Genomic DNA, 17587 nt, shown 5'->3' with positions numbered 1-17587 from the left:
GACTTCAGTGGTATGTCAGTGATGACATTTTTTCCAAGAACTGTTCCATTCATACAATGCCTGCACAGAAGTCCCACCTCTAACACATTGCTTTTTAATGCTATGCAATGCTGCTCATACTTCCACTTCTGAAATTTTTAAAAACATTGTCAGTTTCCCTCAAATTCAGGTTGGACCAACTGTTTCGAGCTTAGTGTGCTGATGGCTATGCATCTGTCACTGTGATGTCGGCCTTTCTGTGGACTGTTGAACAGCATAGGAAGCAGAATTTCCATCCAGCATCCTGGGACTGGATATCGTTGCTATAAAGAGAGAGAAAGACTACTTCAACCAGAGCAACTACTAAAATGGATGTTTTGAGTAATCCACAAAAAATATAAAGCTTCAGAACACTACAAACACATAGCCCCCAAATTTCCATTTTTCCCCGTATCTCTTCCCTTCCCTCTTACTTAGTAGGGTTAGAAAAATACCAGCCATATTTTTGTTTCTAAACGCACACAAGCACATTAACTCCAAATGAACCTTTTTAACAAATCCAATCAATTTTTTTCAAATCTCATTTTATTAGGCAAAGGGAGTGCCGGGCTTCCAGACCCTCCTCATTCCACTGCTTTTGTTCATTGATGGTTTTCTCAGAAGTATTTTGAGTTTTCTTAAACTAGTGCTTTTTACAAAAACTGGCATGCAAGAATGGTATTTCTAGATACTTTATCTAGATACTCTATTTTTTTTTGGTAATTCTTGCAGCAGACATAATAGGATTAGGACCGAAATGTGAGAGGGAAGTAGAAATGTAATTATTTACTTCCATAATAACAAAGGCTGCACTGTTCCCTTACTGACACACTAAGAGCAGTGAAAATCATTGCACCTGCTTACGTTCCTTGGAAAGGATACTGGAGCATGGATTTGGACACAAGTGTTCTTACTAGACGTTAGTTAAGCCTGGTGATCATCTTCAAGATCACCAGTAATGCAATTACTAAGGTACCAACACTAGCATTTAACTTTAAAGTAACCAATAGTACATCTTAGTTAACTACATGGTGATGGTAAACTGATGGATACGCACTTCTCAGAGTTAAGAGCTGCTTGTTTAAAAGGGATAAATTCTATTTTCCTATGAAGAGATTTGTCACCTATCCTTTTCCTTGATTTCTGTGAAACCAACGCAAAAACTGCTCAAAGAGTTGATGAAAGGCCTCTTTTGACATAAAGCTCATCTTAGTAGTAAGAAAATTAAAAATTTTAACTGCAAAAGTGTTATTTCTACAACTGGAATGGTGTTTTCATGCAAAACAAAGCAAAACTTGTGAAGGACTAGCCTGGTATTAAAATAAAAGCATTCATTTTTAACAGCCTGTTGTCTACTATGAAACATACACATATTCCCAATAAAAGTCAGCTGAGTTTCATCACTTGATTTAGGCTGAGCCTACCCTTTCCCAATTCCCTACACATTGGCATAACACATATCAACATTCATTAGACAACACAACTGAAGTTCCCCATCAGGACATTACATACCACTTCTGTGAAATCCCTGAATTTGATTTTCATTTTTATGCTTCCAGGTAGAAATGTTGCAATTCGCATTTTGACCAAATACCACGTTGTATGTTTTCGCTTTATGGAAACAGGATTGCTTCTCTGGAGATTTTGCTCTCAGCAACTGACCGTCCTTATGGCTTAAAACACATTCCTAGGTTTATAAGGAAACGTTTATTTTAAAACCATTTTCACAAAAAATCCCCCAAAGAAACAAGATCCAAACTTACTATCTGAAATTGTCAAGTTAAAGTTAATACCTTTGCCTCCCATCTTTCCTCTTCTGAAATGAAAGAGCAATGAAAATATTTTGTCTTGACAATTGCTGAGACAGGCTGTCAACAAGAATCTCTTAAAGCATACATGCTCTGAATGAGCCAGGCTCAATTCTTGCAGCCAGCAATAGCCATGCTTTTTGCTTTCCATTCTCTGGGGGTTCTCTGTTTTAAGAGCTGAATTAAATACATTAATGTCAGCAACGCAAATTTTAATCCAAAATATAACATTGAGCTTAATCAGGATCAAGCCATCGCAAGACTGGCCGTGGGAAAAGCCAGTCGTGTGACATTGCTGACCATCTTGAACATATTTGATAGGAGCCAACTGATTCTGAAGGATAGTCACGCATAATCCATATCCACCAGGATGCCTGCGACAGGACATCAGAGTTGCTGAGTATTTTTTAGAAGTTAGAGGAAGAAAAGATTCATCTATTCTTCCTGTTATGGACAGTTATCCTAATCTTAACTGAGCTAAGTCCCAGATTTATTGCCATTGGTCTGTGAGACAGCATCAATCTGCTCTACCATGGAAGAGAAGCAGCTATTAGCATATCACATCCAGAACTGAAACCAAGACTGAATGTGCTTTTTTATATATATATATAATATTATATATTATATATATATAGTAGTGACCAGTAATATTATATATATATATAAAATATATATATATATAATATATATATTATATATATATAATATATAATTATATATATATAATATATATATATTATATATATATAATTACTGGTCACTACTGTCTCTCCTTCAAAGACCATAAACCATTAAGTAGAAGACAATATACAACTAAGTTTATAAAACCATAGTTACTAAGTCTGAGGAGATGACTTTTGCTTTCTCCTGCAAAGAAACTGTAGCCCTGCTTCCCTTGCTCTGGAAGAATTCTTCCCCATCAGTCACGAGACTAAGAGCCTGGGAATCTTGCCAGTTGTCTTCTGTAGGCTTTAAGGTAGGTCACTACATGGCTCATAATCAAAAGACTCATCCCACCAAAAGACCCCCACCAAGTCAGCCTGTTAGAAACAGTGGAAAAAAACTGGAGGCAAGTTTATAAAATGAAGTGGTGGACAGTATTCCCCCAAAAATGTGATTTTCCACAGGCACTCAAGATTTTGAAAACTAAGCAATAAAAGAAAAAAGCAAGAACAACAAAATGAAGGACAGACCATAAGCAGCCTTAAAACCTACCCTTTATGCATATACCTCAGTTTCTCGTTAAACTACCTTTTCCTTTATTACAGAATACGTTAATTTAATTGCCAGCTTACAATGTTTGTCCTATATTTCTTCCTTGTTTTCAACATACTTGAAATGATGCTATATTGATATGCCGTTTTGCGCTTAATTGCCTGACAGTTTTTATTCCCAGACCCCTTGAAACTGAATAAAATAACCAACAGATGAATTAGATGGGAAGACTTTTTTTCCAGTAATTTAACTCCTACCTTTGTTTTAGGAAGCTGAGATTTATTCTGAAATATGTTAGTATTCACATCATTTTCTCTGCAACTGTTTTCAGCCCCCACAGTATCCATAATGCTGCTTCCACATGTCTGTGTATTATAACCACTGTCCACCTGAAATCAAGAGGAAGAACTTTAAATTGTACTGCAATTTATCACTAATAAATCAAGTATAAAAATTTGAGGGATATGACTTAGATTAAGCTGAATTAATCAAATTTAACCAACTATCAGATACTAACAAAAGCAAGTTGTAAAATGGTCAGCCAGAATTTGTTTGGATCAAGTTAAATGTATTACTGTATGTAGTGACGTTAAAAAATATCATTAAATGCTATGTAAGGTCCACTGGAGAAAGGAAGTTGGGGCGGACCCATGGTAAAAGCCCCAGTACAGCCTGCAAGCTACATCCAGTGAGGAAAAAATAGGCAAATGCATCCAGCATGGCATACATGCTAAACATGCCTTTATGTAGTTCAATTTTATAGGAAAGCAAAAAGGGTTTTGTTTTTACCTGAATGCTGCTGTTGTCACAAGGATTTGCACTGCTTTCCGCAAGAGGCGACATGCACATGCGGGAGTTCTCAATGCTGAAAGTGATCCCTGTCATAAAGCTGGTCATGGGTGCATTGCTGTTGCCAATTGTTTCTTTTATCCAAGTGTTCTCCTCTGACACTTCAGCTGCATCAGCCATATCTACAGTATTATTCTCCTTTAAGCCTTCTGTATCCTGAAACGATGACAGCCTTTGACGACAAGCTTCCGAGTGATCTTGTGCAATAGACACAGTTGTTAGAACAAGATGTGTACCATGTGCAAAAGCATCACTGTCCTGCTGACACAAGTTTATCCCATTATCCATTTCCGGGAACCGCACTTCTGCGGGAGCAGCATTTTCTTTGTCCTCATCCTCATCATGATTTTCAACTGCAAATGGTATTCTAATGACAGAAGTCTGATACTGGGCAGATCCCCTACATCCTCCAAGACTCATAGGAGAACAATTTTTAATTGGAGAACAACCATCTATATAAGGACTTCTTGTACTTGGGGGTGTCATTCTATTGGATGCAGAAGCAATATCTGGAGAACAAAATGTAAGTTTTCTTTGGTCTGTCCACAGGAAAAAAAAAAAAAAAAAAAACAAAGTTATTCCATTAGATATCAGAAGTCACTATCCTCAAATCTCCGCAGTACTTGGAATAATTATAGCCAACTACACAGTATTTCAGAGAACTGCCTCCTTGCTCCAAGGCCTTCTGGAAGTACCTGACGTGGTCAAGGCAACCTTTCAATCCAAATTTTACCACCAAATTTTTTTCCAACTATATATTTTGCAAAGCAAACTATGTCTAAGGTTGAGGACGTCTTGCATTTTCAAACAGCAATGTTATAGTGTTCCCAGGAAAGTGTGTGCAGGCTGGTTCCCCATCTGTTTTCAGAATAAAAAATACGCACACATTCCATAGGCATGTAAAAATTTTTGAGTAGCAATAAAATTGTCAAAAAATTAAAATCAAGTGTGGGGAAACACCAATGCAATCTGTTTATGTAATCGCACCGAAACATTATAAGGCTCAGAGCAAAATCATGCATAAACATGGCTCAAGTCCTCCCAGGTAATGGATGAAAAATGAAAATACTGACATCTTCTAGAGTAACAACAAGGACACCAACAGTTGTCGTTTCTTCTCTAGTCAAGTTCATTTTAAATCATCTTGACCATAACATGATTTGAAAGCTCAAGCTAAATATCCCTTGTCCAATTAAAATGCTTCAGGTCTGACCAAATCAAAACTGTAACCTGTCTGCTCAGGCATATGGCTTTAAACCCCCTCCACAGACTAGATTAATCCTTCACATTTTGTTCATTAGGTCTCCGTTCCTTTTTCTAAATTATTTTCCTTAACTGATTCTTGCAAGTAGATACACTTCCCTGTTTCACATTATTCAGATACTTCACAGCCAACAACTGTGCCAAACAGAAGGAGACAACTGGCACGCCAAGCCCACTACCTTATCTCTGAAACAAATTCCAGTAAAAACACAGCTGCTTTTTTAATCCAAATGTGTAAATCAAAAACAAGTAATACATATACAGCAAAACCATACCTGACAGTGGTGTATGTCTTATATGAAAAGCAATTGGTGAAAAAGCAGGAGAACCAGCATGTGCAGGAGACCCCTCTGGAAACGTGGGGCTTGTTATGCTTCCCAGACTGTACGCCCTTGTTCCTCCCTGAATAGGACTGGATGAAAACTGACCCTTCAATAACAAAAAAAAACACATTTTCATAATGGAAACTTCGATTAATATGCACACAATAAATTTTCTTATTTACAAGCTTAATATGACAGTACTGAGGAAATCTAGCCTTCTTGTATGAAGACAATCTTTCATTAGTTTGGCTTTGTTCCACCTTTTCACTTGGACTTTACGCCTCCACATAGAAGAGCAACGGCCTCTGTCACTTAATACCAACTGAGAATGTAACACCCATTATATTTAATAACTACAAGAAGCCTAAACAAAGCTGTGTAGTCAAGTATTTCACCTCAGTTTCTAACACCATGACAGATGAAAGCTGCCTACTATTTATATTGTAATGGAATCAATACCTGAATTACTTAACTCACAAGCGAAGTAATTTTCCTCAAAAAACACACAATAGATCTTGCTTAAGAGTCTGGTGCAAAATATATATTTTAGCAGTATAATTGTGCTACAGGAATGCTTTACTATGGCATGGACTTTTTTTTAAACTACACTCTTGCTGGAATTATTTTTTTCCATGCACTTCAGCCTCCAAACAGATGAAGCCATAACACCATGCCACCTAAAAGAGCTTAGCTGCTTATCTGGGCCTAAGATTCACCCTCAATTTAAGAAACAGACATAACATTCCATTTTCTAATATTTGTCTATTCATATGAATTTGCTGGTCAATGGAGAAAAGCTTATGTAGCACTGCATTCAAAGATCTGTTTATATGAAAAGTTATTTCTCCCACCACAAATGAGCTTATGAGCTATAAGGATTATAATTGTATCATCGGTTTTTATCAGCTAATATTTTCGGTAGCACCTCATCGATTTAAACATTTTTTCCCATACGTACTCATTTTACAAATAACCAGTTTCCAACATATTTACAGGAAAGTCCTTGATATATCAATTCCTACTTCATTTTCATAGCAAAAGGAAATTAAAACACAACGCCTTCTATAGAGAATAGCAGCATGACATTATAATTTTATGCATGATTAAAAATTAGTTCTATGTTCTTTTAAGACTTCTGTTCATATAAATTTGTTCTGAAAATGGAATTTGAAAAAAAAAAAAAAAAACCACCCTTGGTCTAATACCTGCTCTCCCATAAAGCAGTTGTAGCTTTCTAAAAAAAACATGGCTGTTCATCTTGTTAAATCTGTTAGAAAACAAAATTGGTGCAGCCTGCTGTAAAGAGTTTGTGCCAGCTAAGTCACATCCCATCCATCCCCCAACAGGCTACTTACTGAGCTAGATGTTTCCAGGGGGCTTCTGCACCGGACTGGAGATATATCTATTGAACAAAGCACTCCAAGTGGCTGACTACCGCATGGATTATGCAGAGGAGGGGACAAACACTCAGATACACTTCCATTTTCTTCTAAAAACAACTTTCTTCTGAGTGATGAAGAGCTCAGGTTTTCCTGAGACTGATCTGCAAATTCATCAGTTCTAAAATATTCACCTAGAAACGTGGGGGGGGAAGTTGTTTCCAGTAAGAACGCAAGAAAAACTTTCCACTATGGAGGCATATACAACAAAACATTTAATCCAATTTACCATTACAGCATGGAATTGAACTAATTTAGGGACCTATCCCAATTTGTTAACATTACAACAATCATTACACTCTATCTACTAAGGTTCTGCTTCTGCCTATCAACCTTTAACACTTTAGTCTGCAATTTATTTAACAGAGAGAGGGGCTAGCATCTACTTACTGGCCTGTTTCCAAAACTATATTACTCTTAACATTTTAAATTGGTAAAAGGGGTTTTATACTCTATAAGCAAGACAAGATCCTTTTTCAAGAATCTCATGTGCTCTGATGGTCATGGTGATGTATCCAAAAGTAAAACAGATTGAACTTGAAGTTAAAGCAGTTTAGCAGTTTACAGCAGAAGTGCAATATTAACAAACACTCATTCAAATATCTTGCTCTAATTGGTTATTTAGTGTAAGACATGAAAGTTCACCTGAATTCATGCACTACTCATCGATGGAAACATTTGTTAAGATCAAACACTGAAGCACTGCGTATGGTTCTATTTTAGTTTTGATAACCAAGTTAAATAAGTTTACACTGCAATCTCACAAATAATTTAACTGGCACAATCGGGATCGTGAACTTCAATATTGGGATAGGAGCAAGCAGCCAAAAAACTCTGAGCTGTCTATTCACATCTCGAAACTGTAAGAAAAGGCCTTTACAGTCATTTTGCCTAGAGAGCCAAGCAGTCATTGCTTGATCTGGTAGACAGAGAAATTAATTTTGTACTGTTCTCCCTTCCTCCTCAGCAACCATGGCATTTTTGCCACCATTTAACTGCTAGTCACACCACCACAGCTTCACTTAAATTAAAGGCACATAATTATAGCATAGTTTTACTCAAGGAAAGACTGGGCTGTAAGCCTTATTGTAGAGCTGATCTAATCACAAATCACTGTCAAAGTTAACTAACTGCTATATTTGAAGGAGGAAAAAAAGTCTTCTGCTTATTAACAATTTTGCATTTGGTGTTTTAATATAGCTCCAATAATCCTCCATTTCTTTTATCCTTATGTCTACACTCTAATCATATCAACTTTAAGTTGTATGTCAACATACATGCAACATACAATAACTGGCTATTTTTAAGACCACTTACTAAAAGCTCTAATTCATACATTAAATTTTCATCATTTCATAAGACAAAAACAGCAAAAACAAGACAAAAACACCTTTTCTATTTAGACATCCGTAATTAAATTTAGATATTACAAAGCATACCTAGTATTTTCTCTAAATTAAAATCCACTGGCAAAGACAGTACTGTCTGACAAGCCGCTGTAATGAATAAAATCAACAAAATTAGCTTACAGTGACCTTTTAGTATAACTGTAGAAACAAAAATTAACTTTTAAATTGCATTGCGATTGAGCTATTTAAAGGTTACAGTTGCAATAAGGAAAAGTGTTAATTAAGACTAGGATTCTGATTTGGCAACACTATACATAGCATACTCATCAAGCCTAGAGATAAAATAGAGGGCTGTAGTACAGAGGCCTCTGGAGAGGCATTCTTATCCGAGGAAATAGGCCTCTGATGAGAAGAAGGATTGAAAAGGAAATGGGAGAAAGACCAAAATACCTTGGAAGAAAAAAATATCTGTAATGAAACAGACATCTTAAGACATCTTTTAATCTTTTAAACTATTTATTTGGCAGAGAGAATAACCAAGATTTTGTAAACCAAAACGTTCCAATACATTAAAGGTTTCTTGAAACTAATTTACCCATAAACCTGAAGCTTTTATTTACTATTTGTAAATTCAGATAATAGAGTACATATGAACTTGGAAAAAGTACACTCCACAGAGGTTTTTTTTTTTTTTTTTCTTTTTGAAGACTATGAACCAATATAATAGAATGAAATTACTATAAGAAACAGATACTAAGATAAGCAGTAGCACACAGTTCAAGAACAGTTATTTCTTTAGGAATATTACCCAAAAAATCATTCCTTTTGAGGTTAAGTAGCCTTTAAAAAGTGAGTTACAATGCTTCAAAGAAAACCTGTGATTTCACAGACATTGCTTTTTCCTCACCATTGCTTTTCCCAGGCTGCAGAGGTAGCTGTCTTCCAATTGGAGAAATGCTATTTAGATCTATGGCTGTGAAACGGATAAGAATTTAAACTTAAGTATGTGCTGCATATAGTTCTGAAACTTAACAGCTGTAAATTAGAATATTTGATACAGAAATTGTATATAGCTGTATTAAAGTTTTGCAGAGATTAGAAAGGAATACTAAAGTTACAATTATATCCGATTAAGAATTACAATATTTCTATTCAAAAAAGCTTTGTGAAATAGCATCAACTTTGCCCAAATCTTTGCCCACTGCAGCCTCCTCTACATTAGAGATTAGAAACAAAACTGGATTATGGCTAGCAAATAGGCTGCGTTAAAGTAAAATACATTTGCAAAAAATTATGCAGTCCAGGCTTGAAGACAAAGAATCTACCACTCTATCCTTTTTATACAGCATTACACCACTTTGTTTCACCACTCACTTTCCCAGGTCTAGGATTGTGGCTTATGTTCTTTGCTCAAGAATTGATTATTTTAAAATTGACAATTCAAAACCCACTATCCATGCCTTGCATCTCCTTGAGGAAGTATTTTAATAGTTTATCAAAGACCCCAAACACTTATTTAAGAATTTCCTACCACACAGTATTTCACAGCCAACACTTGTTCAGCTTCTAAGCCACTTGCACGTTGACTATGTTATTAATATTGTTATACGAATTTATACAAAACCTAATAATGGCATATATTAAATAAGTTTAGAAAACCCACAACATACAGTAATAGTGACATAGCAGGACACAGAACAACAGGAACTTACATACCAAATAAAGCTAGAAAAATATAGAACTCTGTTCCCATACATTTATACTGACAGGAAAGCAATCAGAATATGAGAAAGATGACAAAGAAAAGAATGAAACAGAAGACCCGGCTATTATCACTACTGGCTTAGCAAAGTTGTGTGTGTGAACTAAGCTGGTAAGAGAAATGTTATGACATGAAGATTTAAGAACAGGATCCAAAAGAAAATAAAAAATAAGATTCTAGATTAATAAATGATTTTTAAACTAAGAAAGCACTTGGAGAGAACTGTTAGAAATCCATCAGTTGTGCCATCTTTTATTAGTGGTTCTTGAAATTTGAAGTTAAAAAAACGGATATTTTTTCAAATGTTAGACAATTCTAGGTGGACAGACAAAAGCTACTTACATTTAGTTGAATTAAACTGAGAAACTTGCTTGCCTTCATGATCAGTCCAAGGAGAAGGAACTATGAGTCTTTTTGTGAAAAACTAGAGTAAAATAGAATAAACAACATCTTAGCATTTTTAAGAATTGTGAACTCCCAACTTATTTTAGATTAGCACTCTTACCAAGAACAAAATTAAGGCATACTTTTTTTTACTATTAACAGACCTGTATTTTTAAGAATTTTAATTCTTCCATCCCCAAACCTAAAAGATAGTTTTATTATACCTATGTATTTTGTTATTTCAGGTCCCAAGTTATTAATGAGGATCAGTTTGATTTAAAAAGAACCCGTGTTCTGAATGTCACCTACCAGCTCAGGTCTTTCAAGTCTGCACAATGAAAACTGTAGACACTTAATTTAACATTAACTAATTATTAAAAAAATTGAATCATCTCTACAGCACTTACTGCATACTACCATATTTGCAGTGTAGTTTAACATACTTAAAAAAAATAAATTAAAATTTGAAATTAAGTTGTTGTACTTTGACAACTGAGCTATTTTGCAAAAGCAGCAAAGAAACTCTGTAGTAACAGTAAGAAATGTGTATGACCAAGGCTTTTTGGTAATATAAGTTCATATGGCTTAGTTGTTTCCATACCTTATGTCAGTTATACTCTAAAAATACTATGATGTTAAGAACATAAACTCTATTACATTGCCTCAAGAAACACGTGGCAAATTCTGTTCTCACAATAAAAGCAAGACTGAAATTGAAGCAAGAAATCTCAACTTGAAATGCACAACTACTACAGGTGTGATTTTTATCCGAGTTATCATTTCCGTGCTGTTCTTAGGCCTCACAAGGAAGAAATAGAAGGATATGCAAATCCTTTTATTAAAGCAACAGAGCATCTTTGCCACAGGCCAACTACACAGCACCCTTATAGAATCATAAAACATTTTTGGCTTATAGGGACAAACTGGTAACAGCATTATACAAACAACATGAGAATGTCAATAACAGTATGGAAGATTTGTCTATCAGAGCAGTCTCTGTATGTATTTCTTAGTTGAAATTGAAAAAACACTGAAGATTTTTGCAGTGAAAATTTGAAACACTTAACTTTCCCTTCTCTGCTAGACAACCGGATAGTAAAAAAATAAAGAATTACAAGCTACACTGTAGGAAGAAGGTCTGACTTCTAACTCAGCAGACTTTGGAAGAAGCAAATAAAAGTCACCAAGCTTCTGCTATACTTTTTATAAAAAGGTAATAAAAGAAACAGTAAGTTACTTAACAGTTACTGAAGGAAAAAAACCTCAACCACTATTTTAGCCTCAAGGTAAAACTGTAAGAGTTTAGCTGAACATCTACATTCCTCTTAGCCAAACCACATGAAAGACAAATCTGCTATTTTGTCCCACAAGTATGTGAAAGAAGATGGGAAGGCAAAAGGCATGTGGATTCTAACTACATCTGCAAGGGATGAGGATGCAAAAATTACTTTCTTAGCACCCAATAAAATCCAAAACACTTCTGGATTTTGAAATTCTATAATAAAAATGTGTTTTTTTGTTTTGAGGGAGGAAGGAGAAAAGTATATAGTTAAAACAAATTAACATTTTAGAGCATGGAGTTTACCTCCTCAATGGCTTTTTGTCTTCTGTCTTCTGTCTCCTTATCAATTCTAAGGAACAAAAACCAATTATGTTATCAAAACTATTGCAATAGGAAAAAAAATATTAAGCCCAACCATGTAGTCTTTTTTTACGCATATTTATAAGAGAAATATGATAAACGAGATCATACTAAAATTTAAGACTTCATGTTTTTACTGCTACAAGCAATAAACTCATACTACAAGTTCAGAAATGGACAAACATATCTCAATTACTTTGTATATATCTTTTTGAAATGAATTAATTTACAGATACAGATTTACTGACCTTCTATTTACTCTTTGTATCAGTAAGCTTTTTTTTTTTTTTTTAATCTGAACAAAGGTTCAGTTATAGTTGATTTTCCAAAATAAACCATTTAGTTATGTTGAACCTTGTAAGCCTAATCTCATGGTAACAGTTTAAAGAAGCTTACTATAAAATCTAGTAGAATAAAAGATTTGGAAAAAAAAAGAGAGCAACATATATTTAGAGCACATTTGCACACTCAAATTTCTGACACAGCCTACTTTCCCAGCACAGGGTTCTCCCTCTCAAACAGGGAATCTTACCATAGTTTCTTCAGCTCAGGAATAAAACACTGTTTCAATTTGAACCAATTAACACATTCCCTGAACACACTTTTTGCAAAAAAAATAAATCTAAAAGCCTAATATAAAAAAATTAGTAATTAAAAATTGCAATTACTTCAACTACCTTCAAATACTTGAGCTTCTCCATTTATATTTCCTCTAACAATCACATTCAAGTCTCAATTGCTACTTTCTATTTTATAAGGTTCAGAATAGATTACAATGACTTTTCATCACTTTAGAAAGATCAATCATAATACTTTGCGGTAGAGTTAGTATCCCTGGGTACATAATATTAAAAATCATTTTTAATATTTGCTAAAAAAAAACCAACACATATAGGTGTAGCTATACATAAATAAAGTTTCCTTCATAGCTCTCTTTCATTGATGGAAATCAGACTTTAAAGAGCAGTACTTTGATATGCTATCTTTAGCATCATCTAAGCAGATGTAGCTGAAGACATTATAAATGACTGTTCTGTGAAGACACTTGCACAAAATGGTGGTACAGTACCAAAAAAGTAAACATACAATCATTGTTTAGTTACGCATAGTGGATCATGAGTAATAAGCATCCTTGCAAGTCAGACTCCAAAGGACGAACAGTGAAACTGGGAAAGCAGCTCCCACTAAAAGCGCTGACAAGCGCAGAGATAGGATGGGTTTTCTTTAGTGCCTAACTCACAGAAATAAAGTGAAAGTGGCATGTGTATTTAACAGGAATAAAAGCCAGTCTTGCACACAACTTCAAGCAACAGAGCACTTCCAGCTTTGACACGCAGAATGCAAGACAGCATAGATTCTACCAACAGAAAGTAAAAACAAAAAGTTCCTGTACAAGACTACGCCACAGTAACAAAATACAGCTATGTAAATTACTGACATGCCTTCTATTTTTCCTTAACAGTTTGCCAGGAAAAGGTTCTTAAAATTGCTTTATAAATAATGCAATAAACACACAGCACACAGATGATGCCCAGTTTATGAAAACAGTAATAATGCACAAACCTAAGTCTACACAGAGTGCTCGTAGGTTTTCACACTGGTGCTACCCAAGATTTTCATTACATACTGGAGAATTAACAGTTTGAAATATACACCAAATCCCTTATGCTTGTGGTTCTTTGCAAGTGCTTGAGAAAATGACTGCTAACAAGCTATATTAAAAGAGTATGTAGTTCAGGTAACATTATTTTGGATGCCCCGTCCCTGGAAGTGTTCAAGGCCAGGCTGGATGGGGCTTTGAGCAACCTGGTCTGGTAGGAGGTGTCCCTGCCCATGGCAGGGGTTGGAACCAGATGAGATTTAAGGTCCTTTCCAACCCAAAACATTCTGTAGTTTTCAAAACATGGGCTTCCAAAAGTCTTTTTTATAATCAGAAACTTTTAATGTCAAGAGCTACATATGACATTTTTTAGTTTCTGTAAAGCAGTATTTATGCAAGATAAATTGAGTTGTCATACAAAGTTTTACATACATACTTCTCTCTCTCCCCCTCCATGCATCCATCCATAAACATGACCCACAGATATAGCCAAGGACAGTTATATTCTTTCTACATCTCTACTATAAACAGAAAATCCTATTCCTTCTTACACCTCTTTCCTGTCCAAAAAGAGCAACGAAAGTACAATCAGACTGTAAGAAAAACTGTCTAACCCACAACATCCAGAGGACTCTCACCCTGAACAGCCCTCTATCTGTTCCTCCATTTCACTTGCAGGACTTGGAAGTCCTACAGGAATAAACAGGAAAGAAGATTGTTTTACTATTCCTTTACTATGGTGCTTCATGCCATGAGGTGCAATTCTTCGTGGAAGTTCACATCTGAGAAACATATGGGACTACTTACAAGAATCAACACTTCTGGTCTTCCCTTGACTACCTTTGATACATCACTGCATTAGTAGCATTAAATACCATCCTTCAACCTGTGCACAGACTACCAAGCCTGTTTTACTTGCTTGTACTCCCCCCACCCATGAAAAGATCAAAGAAAGGACAAGGTTGTGATCAAGATCCCATATAACCTCAAGTAACTAGCAGTTTTCTCCTTAAAGACAAGGATTTTAGGCTTTTCTCCTTTGCATTAGTTATAATCTGTACTTTTCAAAAATAGTACTGGGTTGCCAATACTGGCTTTCCCAGCTTTATCCTTCTGCACATGTCCCAAAGACAGAAGCCCACGCTTCCTGTGTGTCAATGCTGAACACTCTGACAAGATAAACTGTGTTGTGACAAGAACAGGATTGTGGCAAGGCAGAAGAGGTAGCTAGATAGTAGTTATTGGCAAGTTATCTTTTCTGCTTTTGTTGACTGCTGTATCCAGCTGTCTTCCAAATTGCAATCTGAGAGGCACTGCTGTTCTTAACTTTAAAAAAGAGTAATACAGAGGAGCCTCATCTAAAGATTATATCCACATCAGGGACATGTAAAAATTTATGTTGAACGATTTGAATAAAAGGTCTTTAATGCTGTGAGAAATACCAATAAAGCAAATGAACAGTGTTCTGCTATTCAAGCTAAGTTAACTGCCTAAAAATGGATGGTGAGTTACCTAGCATGACTCAAATACATTGCTTGGCGTCGAACATCTTCTGAGTCAATTTCCACAGGATTTATTAGAGCAAGCTGATCGATAGACCATCTAAATTTTCCTGGTGTCTAAAATAAAAAAAAAAAAAAAGAAATGGAAACTTAATGCTTGCTAGTGAAAAATGATAAACATAAAACCACAGGACAAATACCTATAGAACAACACAGCCATAACTTGCAGATAATTTGTCAAAGCCGATCAAAAAAGTTGCTACTTAAATGACCTGCTTCAAAAAAAAAAAACAAAAACACACAACAACACAACAAAACCCCACCTCAATCAGATTTTTTCCTCTTGGTAGTGGTATGAAAATGATTTGTGAGATTCTATGAAGTGGAAGCCTACTGGTAACATTTACAAATCTAGTTGTCATTTTTTCCCCTCAATTTCTGAGGACAAATTTACTAAAGATCTAGAACATGGGATAAAACTGCTTCTGGATTGCCACAATGAAAAATGTGGTTCCCTGAAAACGCATTATCTAATGGGTTTATCTAATCCAACATATCCAAATAATATAGCAACCTTCCTTTTATTCCAGTTTTCCAAGGAGCCTCAGGAGTTGTAATGCCATATGCAGACCACAAAGGCACACTTTGGGGCAATGTTGTGCATAGTTCACAACAAAATCCAGTTCAAGAATACAGTAACCTCCCTCCTTTATTTAATTTAACACTTACGTACAAAACACTGAGCAAATGATCTACTAAGTCTACCCTTTTAGCTTCACCAGCGCAGCCCTCTGCAAACCTTATTGAGGTAATTTCCAGTGAAAATCAGAATGCAATTTACAGCTGAAAAATGTGTTCCATATACATGTGCAATGCATGATATATATGCAAACAGCTCATGGTAAAAGTAAAAATAAATGTTGCTTGCACACAGACTGCTTAGCACTTCAGTAGGAATTGGTTTTGTTCCACTTAATGTGGGACAAGAGCACCACTGCCATACTTATTTTTTAAAAATGTTCTTTATTCTTTTATTTTTCTTGTATTTACCAGGTATATGCTAACCTATTGGCACACCACATATTTAAAGTTTAAAACTATCATTATTACCAATAAGGTAGGAAGACTGAGCAACAATGTTAGTACTTTAAGAAGCACGTTGAAGTCAGCGATAGAACCACAGAAATGCCCCCAAATTTCTTGGCTTAGTACTACATTGAAGTACACTAAAATAAAATGCAGTGATCAAGCATTTTAGAACATTAGTGCTATACGTAACATCTATATATCTATCTAAAGACTAGATCTTACAGACGAAGATTTTGTTGACTTAAAGACTGAAGGACTGGAGACAATCTGCTCCTGAAGTGTATAATAATCGCTTGGACTTTCAAAAGGATTCAGGACCACGGCTCGTCCTGGAGTTTCAGGCGTGATCTGCATTTTAGCTTCTTTGGTATCACCCATGCCAATGAGCTGTGCCTAGAAAAGAGAGAGGGGAAGGAAATTAGAATTCTGGTGTGTTTTCTTTTTTTGGGGGGGGTTGTCTTAATGATTTTAAGGAGCAATGGTTTAATGTTAGGAGCCAAGAGAACACTAAAGACAGGTAACTTGGGGTTGGTGATACTTACTTTTTTATAGAATCATAAAGATTGGACAAGCCCTCCAAGACCACCTGGTCCAACCATCACCCTACTACCAATGTCACCCCCTAAGCCATGTCCCTAAACACCACCTCCAACCTTGCCTTGAACACCCCCAGGGACAGTGACTCCACCACCTCCCTGGGCAACCCGTCCCAGTGCCTGACTGCTCTCTCTGAGCAGAAATGTCTCCTCATCTCCAATCTGAACCTCCCCTGGTGCACCTTGAGGCCATTCCCTCTGGTCATATTGTTAGTTATCTGTGAGAAGAGGCTGACCGCCAGCTCCCCACGCCTTCCTTTCAGGTAATTGTAGAGAGCAGTGAGGTCTCCCCTGAGCCTCCTCTTCCCCAGGGGGCACAACCGCTCCGACCCCACACCCGACCCACTCCCGCTCAGCATTATTCCCTGAAGGGACAGCGCGCGAGCAACCCAAACACCGCTCCTAAAAGCCTCAAAAAGCGAAAAGAAAAGGCAATTAAAAACCAAAGACGTTTAAAAAGCACCGCGGCAGCGCTGAAGGCGAACGCGCCCCCCCTCCTCACGTACCCCCCGGGCCCCCCCGAGCCGCGGGCGCTCAGCGCGGCCGTTGTGGCCGTTGGCGGGCGGTTGCCGGGCGCCCGCTGCCGCTCGCCCCAGCTCAAAGCGGCCCGCGGCCGCGGCGCCGCCAGGCTCTTTAACTGCCCCCGCCCCCTTCGCGGCGCTGCCCAATCAGGATGCGCCGGCCCCGCGGCCGAGCCAATGGAGGCTCTCCCTCCTGTCTCGAACGGGCCAATAGGCGGCGGGGGCCG

At 36.7% G+C, this 17587-nt stretch overlaps 1 protein-coding gene across 1 annotated transcript; it reads right to left on the bottom strand.

The window, feature by feature from the left end:
* On the bottom strand, positions 1-17440 carry BORA (BORA aurora kinase A activator). Its single transcript, XM_084281763.1, has 13 exons — positions 17346-17440; positions 16466-16636; positions 15165-15271; positions 11996-12041; positions 10369-10450; positions 9172-9237; positions 8355-8411; positions 6832-7049; positions 5429-5582; positions 3831-4429; positions 3299-3430; positions 1531-1705; positions 1-302 (listed from the first exon to the last, which is right to left on the bottom strand). Exons 2-13 carry the CDS (start codon positions 16619-16621, stop codon positions 217-219), a joined length of 1878 nt encoding a protein of 625 aa, XP_084137889.1. The 5' UTR covers positions 16622-16636; positions 17346-17440; the 3' UTR covers positions 1-216.
* Between the last annotated feature and the right edge of the window lie 147 nt (positions 17441-17587).

The sequence above is a fragment of the Netta rufina genome (genome assembly GCF_964035555.1).
Source record: "Netta rufina genome assembly, chromosome: 1".
Lineage (NCBI taxonomy): Eukaryota > Metazoa > Chordata > Aves > Anseriformes > Anatidae > Netta > Netta rufina.
The sequence above is the reverse complement of the archived record's forward strand: the minus strand, read 5'-3'. Positions and strand labels throughout refer to the sequence as shown.

What these genes read in the sequence shown, in the direction of transcription:
- BORA (XM_084281763.1), bottom strand. Translation starts at nt 16,621, where the DNA reads ATGGGTGATACCAAAGAAGCTAAAATGCAGATCACGCCTGAAACTCCA. An exon ending in ATGTATTTGAGTCATGCTAG is followed by an intron (nt 12,042 to 15,164) that starts GTAACTCACCAT and finishes TTTGTTCCTTAG; the next exon opens with AATTGATAAGGAGACAGAAG. An exon ending in TCAGGGATTTCACAGAAGTG is followed by an intron (nt 303 to 1,530) that starts GTATGTAATGTC and finishes CTCTCTTTATAG; the next exon opens with CAACGATATCCAGTCCCAGG.